Source organism: Furipterus horrens, unplaced genomic scaffold (assembly GCF_987537825.1).
Source record: "Furipterus horrens unplaced genomic scaffold, mFurHor1.1.pri manual_scaffold_15, whole genome shotgun sequence".
NCBI classification, from domain to species: domain Eukaryota; kingdom Metazoa; phylum Chordata; class Mammalia; order Chiroptera; family Furipteridae; genus Furipterus; species Furipterus horrens.
The window spans coordinates 735,378-752,639 of NW_028327185.1; the positions used below are offsets into that span (position 1 = coordinate 735,378).

Consider the following 17,262-nt stretch of genomic DNA (forward strand, 5'->3'; position numbering starts at 1 on the left):
CGTCCTCTCTACACACCGCCTCCCAGAAAGCCATGTGTGCACGAGTGCACATGTATGTGCTTGTGCGCTCACGCATGTGTGCATGTATGTGTGCCCGTGTGCCTGCAGAGACATCCAGTGGCACAGGTGCCTGAAGCAGGGGTCCCCTCTGGTCACTGGGACCCTCTGTGGGAAGTGCGCTCCCATGGGGTTCTGCTGGGACACGCGGGGGGTTCTGCGGTATCAAATGGTGTCAGGAAACTGGGCTGAGCCGAACGTGCCAGCGCTCTTTCCCGCGGGCGCCGCAGAGGTCTCCCTGGGCGGACGTGCCGCAGGGGACACGCAGGGCCTCGGGTCTGCCAACGGCACCACTGTTTAAGGAGCATCTCGGAGGCCTGGCGGGGGCACCTCGTGGAGCGAGAAACGCTGACCTTGAGGGTCAAGTGGAAAGGCCCATCTGCCCCCCTCGGTCAGTGCTCGGCTGGGCCGACTGCCTCCCTGCCCAGGGCTCCCTTTACTCAGGCAGCGTCCACACGGGGTGGTCTCTATCTGCCCACCCCCCTCAGTCCGGCCCCTCCCACGTCCCCCCTCCTGTGACTGGCCCTTGAACACCCCCAGACTGATGCAGGCTGTTAGCAAGGACCTGATCACGTTCTCTGTCCCCCCAGCAAATCTGCAGGCTCCTGGGGGCTGAGACCAGACCTCACTTTCCCACCGTCCACCACATCCAGCCCAGCACGGGGAGGGTGTGAGCACAGACCACAGACGTCTGGTTTGGGACGGAAGTTCCGGGCTCACCCACTGCCTGTTGTGGGCCATGCTCTCATCCCTGAACCCTCTTTGGAAACCCCATCCCCATGGGTGCTGGGAGGGCTGCAGGCTTTAGGGAGACTCCAGGTGCCCTGTACGGGGTCCTAGCCCTCGCCCACCTCAGGTTCATCTGAGTCTAGACCACAGCCAGCCCCTGGAAAGCAGGGCCGTGAGTGTTCCTCTTGTCTGGTTGGGGGCTTCTAGGGTTTGATGGAACAAAAACAAGAAAGCCCCCCTTCTGAACGGGAGTCAGTCTGACTGTGGATAGGAGGGAGCAGAGTGGGACTGTGACCTCCTTTTGCTTGGAACAGGGACAGCCGCGGGGGGCCATGCAGTGGAGCTAGCCAGGAGCTCTGGGGGGACTGTCCCGGTGAGTGCTATGAGCGGCCAGTCTGCCTTCAGGGGAGAGAGCTGCTGTGGAAATGGGGGGCATGGCAAGGGGAAGAGAAGATGGGGGAGGGGAACCACATCTCTTACCTCATAGACCTGGAAAAAAATGGGGATTTGAAGTCGGCATTTTGAAGGGAAAAAAAAAGCAAGACTTAATCACGCGTTTGCATAGCGCACACCTGTCTGCACTGCACTGGGGTCTGTGGGCCGGTCCTACCCACGGGGCAGAGGGCAAGAAGCCTGCACTTGGGGATCCCCTCCCCCCCACCAGCCGCAGAGGACTGAACAGTCAGCCAAGGGCAGGTGAGGGTTACCTGGGAAAAACAAAACCCAGCTCCACAAAGACCTCTCCAAAAAATGGACGCAGTGACGCCCGGAGCCTCTAGGGGAATGGCTTTGCCCCTGACTCTTCTTCGCATGGTGTATGGGGGGGGGTGGGGGAGGGTGGGCCGGGGACTACAGCACATCCCCTTCTGCTGACAGACACACTGGACCCAACCTGTGTGGGCGCCCTGGGAAAGCTGCCAGGGTGGCTGGAGACGTGGCCTCGGGACAGGACAGAGGGACCGTGAGGGCGTGAGTCCGCAGACCTTGCTCTGAGCAGACGTGAACCGGGGGCTCAGCATTGGGGTTCTTCCTGGACGGAGCCGCTCCCTGTGCTGAGGGGGAGGTGGCCCGCCAGGCGGCACGTGACCCTCCACATGACCCTTCACCCACCCAGCTCTTCTTCTTCTTCTTCTTCGCGTCCGCATCCTTGCTGCTGCCGACACTGGAGTGGCTGGTGATGCTGTTCAGGCTCGAGATGCTGTCTGAGGAATTCTGCCTCTTGATCCGGAGCTCTGGGGGCGGAACAGATGGGGTGCATTTAAAGATGAGGGGCGCAGGCAAGTCTAGTTGCAGGAGGTGCAGGAGAAGCAACCAACCAGCTCCCACGTCCACGTTACCCGTGTTTGGGTTGTTACAGAGAAGAGGTCAGAGATGCAGAAAGGAGAGCGTGTGTGTGTGTGTGGGGGGGTGGTAAGGACCAGAGGGATCACCCCAAAGCCAGGCAAGGGGCCACTCTCGGCGAGAAGGGATAGCTGCTCCCGACAAATGGGAGAGAAATGGCCGAGGATCAATGAATGGAAACTGGTGGCTGGGGAACACTGAGCGGAGTTCTCGGCGAAGGAGGAGGCCAAGTCGATGTTCAGACGGGGGCAGTCAAGGTCACGAGGGCCTTGCCAACAGCGAGACATCACGGCCGGGGGGCGAGAAAGACATTGACCGTGAGCGACACGGCCGGCCAGCTGCCCCGAGGCCTGGCCGGGGTCTCTGAAGCATCCACCCGCCAGGGGCCTGGACCTCAGCAACACTGACCGCGCGGTTGTCAAACGCCAAGGCCCATGTCCTAACCTGTGTGGATGGTGCCTGGTCTGAGGAGTGGACGGCATTCCCTTGGAGAACTAGCGCAAGGATCAAACCGGACTACATATGTGTGTGTGCACATACACACACGTATGTAAGGATGCAACGTGCCGATTTCTTATGTTTCTAGAGCAGTAGCAGGTTCACAGCAGAACTGAAGGCACGGAGAGCTCCCATGTCCCCTGTGTCCCCACCGTCAACATCCTCCAGCAGATGGTGCATCTGTTGTCACTATGAACCCACACTGCGCGTCGTCATCACCCAGGGTCCCTGGCTGACCTGCGGGCTCACACCGAATGACCTGTGTCCTCCGCTGTCCTGCCACACAGAGCAGTGTCCCTGCCCTGACCACCTCTGTGCTCTGCCCATGCCCCTCTGCCTCGCAAATCCCGGCAACGCTGCACTTTCTGCTGTGGCCACGGTCCTGCCTTTCCTGGATGTCACATCATTGGAATCCAGCGGCACGCAGCCTTTTCCAGTTGGCGTTTTTCTCTTAGTGACGTGCATTTAAGATTCCTCGATACCTTTTCACTGCTCGACAGCTAACGGCTTCCGAGCGCTGAGTCATAAAACCTCCTTGTCTGGCTCAGCGCCGCCAAGTCCCCCACATGCTAACTGAAGGACCTCATGCTGGCTTCCAAGTTGTGGCGATGAGACTAAAGCTGCTATAAACATTCCTGTGTAGGCTTTGCTGGGGACACCAAATTTCAGCTCCTCTGGATAAACACCAAGGAGAGGGACCACAGGTTTGTCTGGTAAAACTCCCCTTCATTTGGCAGAGAATCAGGGGCCGCTTTAATGAGGAGCTCGGGTAGCCTCCTGGCTCCGGCCTGAGGTGCAGGAGAGGACCAGACAGGACGACAGGTCTCTGCTCTCCCCAACCCCGGGGCAGCAGGGTCCTTGGCAGAGTCCAGAGCATCACTCTGACGGGTGCCAGGAAGCTGACGTGGGACCTGGTGCCCGGTGGGCATGGGTGAGACTTGCAATCACGTCCCGCCCACCACCCGCGCCCCTCTGTCTGGTGCTGCTCCCCTACCTTTGGGCGTGGATTCCGAGGCGTTAAGCGCACCCTGAATAACTGCCTGGGCCTCTGAGTTCTTCTTCTTCAGAAAGTCTATGGTTTCCCGCAAATCCAGCAGCTCGGTATCCTTGGACAGAAAAAGGAGCAGCATCACTGGTCGGAATTGGAGACCTACTATGTGCCTGCCAGACACGGTACAGAGTGCAGGGCATCGGGACAGCTTTATTAAGGGGCAGGTTGAGAACTCAGGGTGACGGAGGGAGAACCTCGGGGGTGGCCGTGACCGGCCCGCCCCCGCCCAGGCCGCTCACCTTCTCCTCGGCCGTCTCGGCCAGGTGCCGTAGGCGGGACGTCATGCTCACCAGGCTCTGCTCGAAGGCCGCCACCAGGTTCGCCTGAAAGGAGCAGACAGGAGGCCCTGAAGTCGCTTGCGGCCAGCACGGGTTAGCTGGCCCTCCGTCTCGGAGCCGACCTGGGCCGACACAGCTCCTGGGGCCTTTGAGGCAAGACTTCTCTGGGTGGAGGAGCTGCACTGTGACACCTTCGGGGGGACGCAGTCTAGTTCCTGACACGGGGCTCCTGGGGCACAGGGCTGCCCCTGTCCTCTACCAGGGGTGGGCTGTCCCTGCTGCGCCGAGGGCGTAGCGGCCAGCCGGCTGCCCACGCGTCTGGTGGAAGCTGTATCTTTCCTCCAGAGCTCCTGGGGACTCCCTGTTCTTAAGTGCGTCGCTGTGGCTCGTTGCTCCTGCTCCTTCAGGCTCTTGCAGGCCAGAGAGAGGAGTTCAGGGTGCAGCGGGGTCTCCCACGGCCAGGCCGCTGGGTGTGAGACGGGAAGGGCACCCGTGCCCTCTGGGTGAGAGGCCGGCCAAGGCCACATGGGGCAGGGCCCGAGCTGGGGCCGGGAGGTGGAGGGTGGGAGGACAGGTGAAGGGAATGAGGCCAGGATGGCAAAGGGGGGCCTGGGGCGGAGGAACCGCCATCTGCGCGGGGGTGCGAGCACGCGGTGGCCCAGCAGGAGGTGACGGCGTGTTCTGCCTGCTCTAGGACGCCATCCGCGACGCTCTCACTGCTTCCTGTCGGCTGACGCTTTTCCTCCCGGTGGGTCAGCCAGTTTCCACCTGCTGCCCGCGCCCCTGGCCGCACTTTCACTTGACCTTGGTGGCTGGCAGTGCCTCTGGTCCCGTGCGAAACTCTGCTGCGTCTTCTTGGACTCAACTCCGTCAAGGCGTGGGCTCCGGGACGCACGTCACGACTCCAGGTACTTTGCTTCCTCTCCTGAGCAGGGAGCTCCTGTCTCCATGGCTTCAGGCCTTGTATGTTCTCTGCATCCCGGTCCATGTCTGTGGACGCTGGACAGCTGCCCGGCACGGCCCCCACGGTGCCCAGCTTCTGTGCTGGCCTCTCCTGACTGCGGGCTCCCTTGCAAATCCGGGTGTTTTCCTCCCCATTCCCCTGAGCCCTCCCCGCCGTGACCCTCGTAAGGGAACCTGCGCCATGAGTGGCTACGAGGAGGAGCCGGGGAGAGGCCGGCATCAGGGGGGTCAGCGGTCTGTGCCCTCCACGCGGGCAGCAGGCAGCTCACGGCACGTGGCCAGAGCTCAGTTGGGCATCGGATCACGAAGGGCACGGGAGAACCTCCCCCAGTTCTGGCGGTGCCTCCTGCCCAAAAGTGGGGCCCCGACCTCAGTAAGAACTGGCCTTGGAAATTTAAAACCTGTCACGCTTGGGTGTTTGTTCTGTCTTGAAGCACAGGGAACTTCCTGTTCTAAGAGAAATCACGCTCTGAGTTCATCCTCTTGGCCCCTGCCCAGCCCTGATAGCGCGATGGCGCACAGACTGGGCCGCGAATGATCACAACGCTGCTGCAGTCTGTGTCCTGGGCTGTGCAGGACCTGACCCAGGCCACCGCCTCGGTGGGTGGAGTACACGGAGGGAGGAATGACTCTTGTTTATATGACAATCCTTGTAAGTCCCAGGAGTGGAAAAAAAGTGCTTGCTTTGAGTTTCAAACAAACCAAGTTCAGTGTCTAAATCGAGGGCTTAGGGCAGAGACGAAGGAGAGGAGCCAGCATCTGTGGGGCCACTGCTGAAGTAAATTGGAAACACGCAGGACCTTGGTAAAGAGACTCCCACATGATCCCGAGGGGAGACCACGGCCGACAGCTGGGGTCCCCGGAGAGGAAAAGCCAGAAACCACTGCGGAAGCCAGAGACATGGCCACTTTTGTGCAAGCACTTGGATCGCTCCCGCAGATCCGGCTCAGCTGGTGTTTACAGCTTCGGGGGAAAATGAGTCTTATGTTCTCTGTTTGCTCGCAGGCCACAGCCTGGTCAGGGCAGCGGCTGAGCTTGTCCTCACCTCGCGGGTGGGGAGACCAAGGTCTGAGGGAGAGGGAGCTCCGTCGACGTGGAGGCTCCGTGGGGCGGCATGAGGGCACCGGCAAGAGTCCTGGCTCCCGACCCGGGGCTCGGACCCACCCCGCCAGCTGCCCAAGGGACTCCTGGGAAAGGCAGCTGGGCGGGGTGGGGTGGGTCCTAAGCAGTGTCACAGTCACCAGACAGATTCTGGGAGCCGGCTCAGGGCCTGCCCCGTGATGTGGCGTGAACGAAGTCACAGCAGGGGTGACACTTGCCACGGCCACCGCGGTCCACGGCCAATGGCAGGGTTGTGCCGACCCCATGCAGGGCCGCGGGCAGCCTGCCCCTCTTTCTCTAGGGGCTTCAAAGACCATCGGGCATGGCCCACCCACACTTACTGACTAGGCGTGGGACAGAGTCGTTCTTCCCCAAAACAAACTCCGAGACGGGGCGGGGGATGCTCGGGCCCTCTGCTCCCTTGGCCTCAGAGCCCGGGGGACGCGTGAGCAATGACGCCCCTCCTCTGGCTGAGCTGCTCTAACACCGGCCGCGTAACTAACTGCCTGGGCCGCACTCACGTTGGCAGACAGCTGAGACGTCAGGGTGGCCACCTTCTCCTGTGACGATTCCAGTTCCCGACGCAGCTTGCGGATTTGCTGCGGAAGGAAGAGAGAGGCAGCTGATGGCGGCGGCAGTGGGAGGCATGGGGGCGTCGGGAGGGCAGGGGTCAGCAAGCAGAGACCAAGGCCAGGCGCCCTACCTCGGACTGCATCCTCTCCTCAGCCTGGAGAAGGGAGCGCAGGGGAGAGAGAGGAGGAGGTTACACACAGGCGCGGAGGCCGGGCCGCGGTGGGCAGGGCGCTCGGACAAGCGCAGCCCAGAGGCGCGAGGAGGCTGACGCGGGACCCGGGGTCCCCACAGGGCTGGCCCTGACCCTACACCAGGTTTGGCCAAAGATTTCTCTGGGGCTGAAGTCCAGCCATTAGGCTGGGAAATGACACTGGCCGATTGGAACTGAGCCTTTCTGCCCTGAACTTGAAGGAGTTGGAACCAAGGACAGAATGAATCCAAATATGAAGGAGCCTAAGAGCCCGGGGAGGGGCACTGGCTGCCCCACAAAGAACACGTGGGAAACACCACCCGGTTCTGGAGCCCTAGAAACACACACGTGCCACCGCACCGCAGAGGCCCCCGCCCCCCACGGCCCAGAGGAGCCCACGGTTGGCGGTGAGGCCAGACAGACCTCGAGCAGCTCAGGCTCCCTCCCCACCCCGGGGCCCAGCGTGCGGGGGGCCTGAGGGCGAGGCGAGTGCTCTTACTGAGGAGTAGGTGGAGGACGCACTGGAAGCCAGGGACAGCACGGAGCCGTGCACTGGAAGAGAAGAGAGCAGAGCGTCAGCACGGGGCTCAGGGACAGGGCAGGGCTCCCGGGAAGAGCCCGAGGCAGCCGCCGGGACAGAATCCAGAGTCAACGGAAAGAACCGAACGGGGACCCAGCTGGTCCCGACAGCCCAGAGCGGGTCCGGCCTGTCGAGCAGAGGGGCCTCCTCCTTCGGTCTACGCTGGCCGGGGTGGTGGCCCTGGCTCTGCAGCCCCGAGGGGACTAGGACTCCCGAAGGGAGAGGGGACGTTCCCAGGTAGGTGTCGACCGTCCTCCCTCCCAGGGGAGCCCAGCTGCTCAGAACAATCCCTGCCGTCTGCCTGCACCGCCTCTTCTCAGCACGGGAGACGTGCTGGAGCCCTGGGGACCCGCAGGTGACAAACCAGGGGATGTAAAACCCTCGTCCTGATCACTCGGTGGAGCCCAGTGGAAACAACCCAGGCGCATCCCCAAGCAAGGAAGGACGCGCCCTCCGGAAGCCTGGCCCCCGGGCTGACCGCAGACCCAACAGCTGGCAACCCCGGGCCGGCTGAGGCTGGTCTCAAGCGTTTGTGGAAGGAGGATGGACGCCTAGCTCTTCGTCAGGGTCTCAGAGCCACCATCCTGTCCCAGCGCGTGGCACACCCGAGAGACGGGCGCAGCCTGCGGCTGGGTCTTTGGCGCTCTGAGGGTGCCACCAGCCTCCACGCTCACGCCCCTCCCCAGCCCAAAGGTTTCTGGGCCCCCAAACCCTGCGAAGGGATCGGGGGAGAGAGCTGATATGGCCCGGCTCGATGTGGCGGGAGTCAGGGGCGTATGTGTCCGCGCAGGCGGTGGCGGGGGAGAGCCCGGCAGGGCTGGATGAGTGTGAGCCGCGCTGCATGGAGTCTCACCATCGTCCGTGGGGTCTCGGAAGGATCCTGACCGGATCATGCCCTTGGGTCTCTCGGCCAGGGACAGGCTGCTCCCCGTTTGGGAGCCACTGTACAGTTCGAAGGCCGCCTCATGGGTGGGGATGCTGTTGGAGCGCGTGATTCTTGGCGTGGTGGCCGCAGTGGGGCTCACTGGAAGGACAGAGGGAGGGGCGGGAGGGGGCAGGAGAAGAGGCAGGGTGGTCAGCACTTCGGGCCGTGGGGACCGGAGCTCCAGGAGTGAGAGGGCAGGAAGGTGGTGGTGGGGGGACAGGGGGTGGGCTGTGCAGGCTGGAGGGGGACAGGGGACCCTGCTGTCGGCAGTCAAGGGTGGACACTGTTTCCTGTGTCCTGCCTGCCCTGGTGCTGTCGCTTTGGAGAGTCAGGCTGGGGGCCAGGCACGTCTCCCGAAACCTTCACATCCCTTGGATGTGCCCACGAACATGAATATTTTCACTAAAACACACAGCCAGCTGGGCAGACGGAGAGTCAGACCAAGACTCAGAGCCATGAAAAGGGCCAGCGAGAGGGGGTCCCACCAAGGGCCTGTGGGCAGGAAGGCGGGACTTGAGATGCTCCCCTCACCCCCAGGTTATAGGCCACTGTCACTCTAAGCAGCAAGAAACTCGGCCTCTCTGCCCAGCATTCCCTGGCGAGAAGTCGGAGGCAATGGAGCAGGTGAGTGTCAGCTCAGGCAGAGCCTGCTCCGACCACCCTGCTGGGTCCCAGCTCGGGGCACCCCCCACATGGAGCCCCCCAGCCCGGTTCAGCACCGCACAGGCAGTGGACGCTGGCGGTCTCTCCGGACAGATCTGTGCAGAGCCCTTCTGAGTGCGGACTGGTCACTGCCCAGCCCGGCCCCTCGCCTGGCAGTGTAGACGCGTTTCCCCGTTTGGCCTTCGGCGGAGACAGAGAACAAGCTGGCCCCGTCCTCCATGCGATGGCATTTCAGGGACCAGACGACCTTTCCCTAAGAACCACTCCCTTCTCGAGGCGACATGGTCCCGCTTCCTAGTTTTCCCTCAAGTCCCCTTCAGTTGCGCCACAGGACGGGCCAGGCTGTCCCTGCCTTGGCGGGAAGAGGAGGTGGACCGAGCCACAGGGCGCAAACAGAGGCCTGGGCAGGCCGTCCTGCAGCGGCCCCCACTGGGCCGGTGGCACCCTCCACGCCCGCCTGGGTCCTCTTCCCGCCCGTCCGAATCAGAGCCCTCCGTTCTCGCCTGGCCTTCCCACCTCTGGAGGCTTTGGGAAGGGCGTGGCCACGGGACTAGGACACACAGGCAATCTGCAGTCAGGGCTGGGATGGCCCGGGCCCAGCCTCAGCAGCGGCACCCCGGCTTTCCCAGTTAGGAGGCAGGTCCCATCCCCTATAGACACGCAGCTGCCCCTCCTTCCCCCCAAGTGGCCAGACAGCCCAGTGGTGCCGCGTGGGGCGTGGGCTCCGCTCTGGAGGCTCCAAGCCACCGGGCAGACCCACAGCATGTGCCCAGGGGCAGTGGTCAGCTCAGCATCCTGCAGTGCTCTGCCTTCAGTCTTACTTTGCGCGAAGGAACGGACGCATCATGAGGCCGCCAATGCTGCGCGAGGCAAGGAGCAGAGAGAACCCGAAGCCCCGCCGGCCGGCCTCGCCCTGCTGGTGACCCCGCTTCACCCCGGCCGTGGCGCGTGACGGGGACACTCACCTACGTTGGTGAGCTGGCCCTTGGCACTCAGGGACACGGACAGCGCGGGGGGGGACGGCAGTTCTGCCTGGTCGTCGGGATCGGGCAGCCCGCCAAGGGTGTGGGAGTGGCGCCTCTCCTTGGCCTCCTCCTGGGACGGAAGCTGGTACCTGTCAGACGGAGGCAGCAGAGCTCATCCTGGGCCACTGCAGAGTGGCATCGGGTCTGAGCAGGACGAGAAGAGGGGCAGGCAGGACTCCCACGGAGGGAGCCACAGACCCCCACGAGGGGCTGCAGGAGTCCCGAGGGGGCTGAGTGATGGAGGAGGCATTAGTGCTCAGGACAGAGCCTCTGGTCCTGAGGGGCCAGTGCTGCAGGGACCGTGGATGCCCAGCTGCGTCCCACCCTCCGGATGACCCTGAGGTTGCCTGTTCTCCCTTGGGCTTGGAGGCAGGACAGTTACAGAGGAGGTGCTGCCGGGAGGGGACGCACAGGCGGGGACGGGCGAGGGTCTGACTCCCATGTGCCAACTTGTTTCTCCCTGTCCCCAGGAGAGAACAGTGGCTCTGAAGCTGACTCAGGTGCACAGTTAGCATGGGTGGGGTGCCAGACCCCCGAGGGAGGGCCGGGCCTGGGCGAGGCCACCTAAGGATTTCACGGAGACCAGGCACAGGGGCAGGGCAGGGTGGGGTGTGTCAGGGTTACCTGAGCCCTTTCTTGGGCAGCGTGTTCTGATCCCGCTGGTTACTGTAGAGAAAAAGGAGAAGCGTGAGGGCTGGTCAGAGAAGCTAGAGGCTGGGAGCCCACGTCTGAGGGATGTGCCCTGAGCGTAGGACATGGGACTCTGGCCTGTTATCTCCCCAAACAGACCCAGATAGCGCTGCCTCTCGGCCCAGCTTGAGACATTTCTCTGAAATGTTCGATGCTTTTCTCGGACCAAAATCGGATGTGGGAACTGCTGAGAAGGTCAGACTGTGGTCGATGAAACCAGGACATGAAGCCAAAGCAATGACATCACAGGAAGCAGGAGCTTCGAGGTCAAACCAGCCACATGACCTTGGTTAAGTCACTGAACTAAGTCTTTGGGCACTGGTCTCCCAATCAATGAGATAATAATTTAAAGACCAAAAACATCCTGTTTCACGGAGCTGGGAAGCAGACGCAAGGTCGTCGCGTAGGTGAAAGAAATCGGAAGCCACCAAGTGGCAGCCAGACCAGGACGCTGGGGCACGGGACAGGCCCGGGCTCTGCTCGGTCTCTGTCCACTCACCTGTCTAACTGCCCGGTTCGGGGGCTCCCGCTCCAGGCCAGTTCCTCTGCGTCTTCCTCTGGGGGCGCGGCCGGGGAAGCGGCAGGGGTGGGGACGGGGGTGCTGCTGGGGAAGGCACTGGGCAGGCTCATGGGCATCTGGAGGGACTCCATGCTCCTGTGCAGGCCCGAGAGTTTCGGGTACATGCGGGGCTCCTTGGGGACGCTGAGCGCACTCATGAGCTCCAGGCCCTGGGAGAAGCTGGCGGAGTTGATGTTGAGGATGGGGGCGGGGCTGGGGGAGAAGCAGGATGCGAGGGCGCCCCCGGCTACGGGGCCGGCGGCGTGCACGTCGGGCACCTTTGGGGTGTGGGTGCCCGTGGAGGACGGCAGATCCAGGCTGTTGGAGTTGACCTTGTCCAGGTTGGCCAGGGAGGGCGGCTTGACGAAGCTCTTGGCAGTGGCCCTGAGGAGCAAAGACACAATGAAACCCTGAGAACCGTGGGGTCAGAGGCACCGCCGGCGGACCAACGCTCAGAGGGATGTCCTCGTCCGGTTGCCTCGCTTTCCAGCTGTTTGCCGAGTCCCGAGGCTTATCCCGGAGAAGGGGCGGCACCCCAGGAGGAAATGGGTATCTGGCCCAGGGCCCCGTTGAGTTCAACAGCAGAAGACGCAGACAGGGCGCGTGTGACCATGAAAGAACGTAGTGACTCCCCCGCACGTGGTGCTGAAGACACAGGTAGAGGCTGATCAGGGGGCTGCACGAGCAGGAGCTTCGAGAGCAGTGCGGAAGAGGGAGGGGAGCCGACACGCGGGAGCTGAAGGGAGAGGCCCAGTGGGGCGCAGAGAGTGGCGGCCAGGCCAGGCCTCACGAGCCCAGGGGCGCAGGGGCTGGTGGGAGAACGCCAGACAGACGGACATGGGACGGCGCCGTGCAGTACCTGACAGGGGTCGGTGGCAGCTCTGCCAGCTTGGGGGCTGGTGGGTGGCCGGCCTGGTTCTTCGGAGTGCTCTCGGGGGAGCCGAGGCTCTTCAGGGAGATGCTGTCTGCATCCATGGCCACCGCCTTGGCCTTGGCCTTCTCCTTCTCCCGGTCGGTCTGATTGACAGGGGCTGGCGTGGCCCGCCCACTGGCCACCTTGGAGGGCTCCTTCAGCCTGGAGGGGGTGAGGGCCGCCTGCTTCGTGCTCAGCAGGCTGGGGTCAATGCTGCTGCTCACGGGGCGCGGCCCGCCCCGCCCGCCGGTGACGCTCATGGAGCTGGACTTGGCTGGCCGGGGCAGGCTACGGTACTGGATGTTGGACCTGGCGCCGGGAGCCAGGAAGCCGGGCTCCGGGCCGTTGGACACGTCCAGGCTGGTCTTGCGTCCATTCACGGGCTTCACCGGGATGCCCGAAGACTTCTGGACCTTGCTGAGCGTGGCGGAGCCCCCTGTCTGCATGACGGTGGCCGTGCCCGTGGCAGGAGGAGGCTTCTTGTAGCCGAAAGACCCCGAGGTGGAGGGGCGGGCAGTGCCCGAGGGCGGCTTCCTGGCATCACCCGGGCGCTCCCGGCCGGCGTCGGAGGAGGAGCGCTGTAGCCCGGCGCTCCTCACCGCCAGCTTGCCCTTGTCGGCAGCTCTGCCTTCGGGTTTGCCTGCAAGAGGCGGGAAACGGGTCAGAGCAGGTAAAATCAGCCAACCACGCGAACACCCTTCTCTTCCCCGTGAGAGGGGACACGTCAGCGTGTCACAGGGCTCCAGGGCCCATGTACGGGAAGCAGCCACCCCAGGCGTGGATAGCACTGCTTGCCGGAGGGGGTGGCCTGGGGGTTTTCACGTATTTGTTTTGTTTTTTGGTTGTTTTCTGCTTGCAGAGTAGAACATTCCATCTTGGTTAAAATGGCAGAAACAACCACAGAGATGTTTCAGGAAGGAAAATCTAGCAACGAGTCAGGGAAGGAGGGCAAGGAGGGAGGCGCATGGCAGAGGGCGGCCATGTCCACGGTCACCGGAGACCAGAGGGGCCACGGATGATGCGCCAAGGGGCCTCTGGAGGCCATGCAGGTCTGACTGGGGGCTTCTGGGGCCTCCCCAGGACGTGCTGCGTGTCTCCCACCCGAGAGTCGTGGGCGAGGCCGGTCAAACGGGTCTCTGGACATGGCAGTCTTGCCGCCCCGGCCCCGTTCTTGGCTGTGCCCTCTGGCTCGGCCACTGAGCCCCTCTGGGCTGCTTCCCCCACGTGTGTAAAGTGGAGACGGTCACACCAGGATCGGGGCGCAGGCCAGCAGAGACGCGCGCGGAGGCCGAGATCGTAGCGGCTGCCGCGACCGCGAGGAGGAGGGACCTCCAGACGGGCCTCGGCCAGTCTCCCCGGCTGTGTCCGGGCTCACCTGCGACTTTGAGGGCGCTCTGGGCCGTGTGGGTGATGGGGGACGTGACAGCCACGGGAGGGGTCTTGCCCTTCTTCAGGGACCCGGGGTGGCCCAGGCTGATGGGCTTCTTCAGCTCCGCGACCTTGGACGCGTCGTCGCTGCTCTCGGGCCGCTCCCGGCGCCACTTGGAGCTGCCGGACTCCATCTTCAGGCTGCCGCTGTCGTAGTCCAGGCGCCTGGGGGCCTTCTCCTCCGACTCGCCGAGCCAGCTCAGCCCGCTCTCCGCCAGGGAGCGCTTCTCCGAGTCCGTGCGCAGCTGCGGGGGGGAGGGGCGGCCGAAGGCTTATTGGGGGCGGGGCAGCTGGCCGAGGGGACTCGTCCTGGCCGCTGGGTGGCCCTGCCCCACCCAGAGTCTTACATCGACCCGGGGTTTTCCCACCCACACCTGGGGTGTCAGAGAGAAGACGACCCATGTATCTCTGACTTCTCTCTTCTCCAGGTGCAATGGCCCCACGTGGGTGTGGGCACTCCCTCGGGGCGCCGCTCACGACAGCAGCTCATATCTTAGGCCTCGGGAAGGACGTGGCCAAGGCACCGGGCAACCAGGGCCACAGAGTGTGTGTGTGTGTGTGTGTGTGTGTGTGTGTGTGTGAGCAACTTGCCCCAGGCCTGGCCCCGACCTACCACGACAGTGGAGTTCCTGCGCGACGCGGTGGGAGTCGTCGGGAGGGAGTTGAGCGAGGAGCTGGCGTTGAACTCTTCCGAGCTGAGGTTGTCGGAGGCATCGCTGAGCCCGCTGCTGATGGAGCTGCTCTCGTCCCAGCTGCGGGGGTGGGGGGGGAGGTTAGCGGCTGGGGCACTTCGCAGGGACGGAAGGAGGACCAAAGGAAAAAGGGGGGTGGGGTGGGCCGGGTCTGCAGGTAACTCCAAGTGCAACAGACTTTTGTTGCTCGTGGTTTCGCGATGTTTGTACAAGGAGCAGACTGTTCTGGCAAAAGAAGATGTTCTGTCTCCTCAAGAGAAAGGCGCGTTACAAAGTGGCTCCGTGAACTGAGTGCCAGCCTACGAACCAAAGTGCCGCCGGTTCGAGTCCCAGTCAGGGCACAGGCCTGGATTGGAGGCCAGGTCCCAGGTTGGGGACGTGCAAGGGGTAACTACACATGGATGTTTCTCTCCCTTTCTTTCTCCCTTCCCCTTTCTCTATAAATAAGTAAGATCTTAAAAAAAATCAGACAAGCAAGTCATCTAAGGGCTTGGCCCTGATTTCGGCTGGCCTCCCTCTCCTGCACGCGCTGGGTCGGGGCGGTGGGTGGTTTCCACGCCTGGCTTGTTGCTCTGTAGTGATTAATCCAAACACACGGAGGAAGAGCAGAGAAAGCAGAGGATTTAACCACTACGGAGCGGTTTTGCTGCTGTGGAATACAGCCAGGTTTCAACGACAGCCCACCTCTGCCCCCCCATTCACGACACGGTAAATCCCACACCTCCTAGGCTGAGACGTCACACCCCACCTGCAGAGAAAGAATCCCGAGGAGGGAAGGTCAGCTCTGGCTTTATGATCCCATCGGCTCTTCTGGTTAAGACGAGCTCTCTGGCAAGCAAACCGAGTCTTCCCAGCAAGTTCCCTCGGGTCCGACAGAGGAAGCCTGGGGCTCTGAACCTGCCATCTGAGATCAATTATTGGTAATCGAGGTCTTGGAGCAGAGAAAAAGCTCATGGAAGGCCCCGACCCCACGGCTCAGAGAACCACCGCTGTCCGCCAGCCCAAGAGAAGCCCCGCAGGGATGGGGAGCCTGGCGCTGGAGGGAAAGGCATTCCGTCTTCCTGGGAGCACGGCTCCTTGCCTGGTGACCATCCTCCTGGTCACAGCTCCGCTCCCACCGGGAAGGTAGGGGGAGGGTTCACAGACTGCAGATGCTCAGGAAGTGCACGTGCTGCCGCGGTTCAGACGCACCCGTTACACCAGCGCAGAGGGGAGAGGGCAGGATGCCCCCCTCTGCTCCTGCGTCCAGCATGTGCCTGTGCATCTGTCCTCTGGCTGTCTGCTCCCGAGCCGGCCGGACGCTGCGGGCGTGGGGGGCCCCGCGCTGTCCCTGAAGCCTCTCTGCCTGGCCCCGACGCAGGACCTCGGCCTTCTTCTCGGCGGGCGAGTTTCCTCCTGTTTCAGTGATGCGCCTCTTCCGGCAGGTTCCTGGGAAAGGATGCTTGAGAGGCAAACTGTGGAAGATCTCACAGGTTATAAAATGCCTTCACGTCATTTTAACAGGTGAGGTTTGGACTGGGCACAGAGTCCTTAGCGGACAGCAACCCCTTTTCCGAACACAGAGGTGCTGCTCCGTCGCCCAGTCCGTGACCGGCTGGTGTTCTCTCTGGGAACTTTGGGCACCTCCCTGGTGCCCCGACACGTCCCACACGATGTGGCCTGGTGCCAGCCGGTCTCTGCCCACTGAACTGGATATCTTAAGAGCTCTTTTAATCTAGAAGCTCCGGGGCTTTGGGACATTTCCTCTAATTATTTTCCCCTCTCCATTTTTCAGTTCTTGCTTCTCGAAGATCTGTTATTCAGACAGCTGATACTCCAAGTTTCTCTGCTATTTTCCGTATACACATTAAACGCTACATTTTGCACAGTGGTCTCCACGTCTACATTGAGAGTTTCGTTTCTGCTCTCATAGTTTTGATTTCCAAGGGTTCTTTAAAATGACAGCACACTGTTCCTTCTTCTAAGGATGCAATCTCTTCTCCTGAGACATTCGTCCCCCCAGTCACCTCGGAGGCGCAACTTTGCCATCTCTTTTTAGAAATTCCAGTTTTGTGCTGAAATTCTCCATTTATTCAAAAATGCAATCCACGGTTTCTACTGGACCCTTGAGACTGTTTACAGAACAATGTTTCACGATCCTCGCCCAGCAGCTACAACATCGGAGTCATCTGTGGGTCTGCTGCGGTTGACTTCCTTTTCTCTTGGTTAGATTTCCCGACATCTTCATGACGCTCATCACCACTCTCGAGAAGGGCGCTCCGTACGCAGAGAAGAGACAGGCTTTTCCTCAGTCCGGCTGCCAGACCTGAGAGCTGGGTCCGAACTGAGGCAGAGCTCGGTCTGGGCTTTGCTGCTGCTTTCATGGAAGTCAGTTCACCCCTGATCTGAGGGCAGGACCCACCGTCCTTCCTCTGGCGCTTGGGATCCGACCGCAGCGAGACAGCGGGCTCCCTCCATGCCTTCCCGCGTGGCACCCAGCTCTGGGGGCACCTCTAGGCACTTGCTGCAGGGTCTTGTGCTGGGAGCGGTCTTCTTCCACCCTGGCGCCCTGCCCTCCCATGCCCCTGTCCTGGGCACCCTGCAGGGGACAGGTGTCTGGCTCTGCTGTCTGCTCTGTCCTCAGCCTCTGCTCACTGCCACTGCACGTGGTCAGCGAGGGTCTCACGGGACTTCAGGGGCAGTGGGAACACGCTGGCGCTGGGATGGAGTCTCCTGACACCCTGTCCACGTGCAGCCTTCAAAGCTGGCGTGACGCTCAGCTGGTTCCTCCTCTCCTGCCACACGCCAGCCGTGAACGCGTCACGCTTGCTTCTCTCCTAGGAAGGGCTCACTCCTTTCTGAAGCGGAAACTCAGCATCCCAAGACATCCGTTTCCTTTCCTAGCGTGTTACCCACCCAGCCTCTTCTTGTTGTCAGGGCCGGAGCGAGGGTGCATTGAAACACTGCACCGTCCTTTTCAATAAATAGGCCTGGAGTGCGGATTCCTCACACCTCGCCGAGGCCTGA

General features: G+C 62.4%; 2 protein-coding genes across 2 annotated transcripts in view; one reads left to right on the forward strand and one right to left on the reverse strand.

Annotated features, from left to right (window-relative positions):
* The window catches only part of TNNT2 (troponin T2, cardiac type), a 323,809-nt gene that overhangs the window by 104,628 nt on the left and 201,919 nt on the right, over positions 1-17,262 (forward strand). The gene's annotated exons all lie outside the window — the stretch shown is intronic.
* NAV1 (neuron navigator 1) overlaps positions 1-17,262 on the reverse strand; it is a 136,411-nt gene that overhangs the window by 10,445 nt on the left and 108,704 nt on the right. The window contains exons 7-19 of the mRNA XM_090263256.1: positions 14,178-14,316; positions 13,512-13,809; positions 12,083-12,776; positions 11,164-11,607; positions 10,599-10,640; positions 9,915-10,063; positions 8,215-8,385; positions 7,281-7,333; positions 6,722-6,745; positions 6,540-6,617; positions 3,916-3,999; positions 3,620-3,731; positions 1,897-2,018 (exon numbers count right to left, since the gene is read on the reverse strand). Of these exons, the coding sequence (XP_090119382.1) occupies positions 1,897-2,018; positions 3,620-3,731; positions 3,916-3,999; positions 6,540-6,617; positions 6,722-6,745; positions 7,281-7,333; positions 8,215-8,385; positions 9,915-10,063; positions 10,599-10,640; positions 11,164-11,607; positions 12,083-12,776; positions 13,512-13,809; positions 14,178-14,316 (2,410 nt within the window). The remainder of the gene's footprint in view (positions 1-1,896; positions 2,019-3,619; positions 3,732-3,915; positions 4,000-6,539; positions 6,618-6,721; positions 6,746-7,280; positions 7,334-8,214; positions 8,386-9,914; positions 10,064-10,598; positions 10,641-11,163; positions 11,608-12,082; positions 12,777-13,511; positions 13,810-14,177; positions 14,317-17,262) is intronic.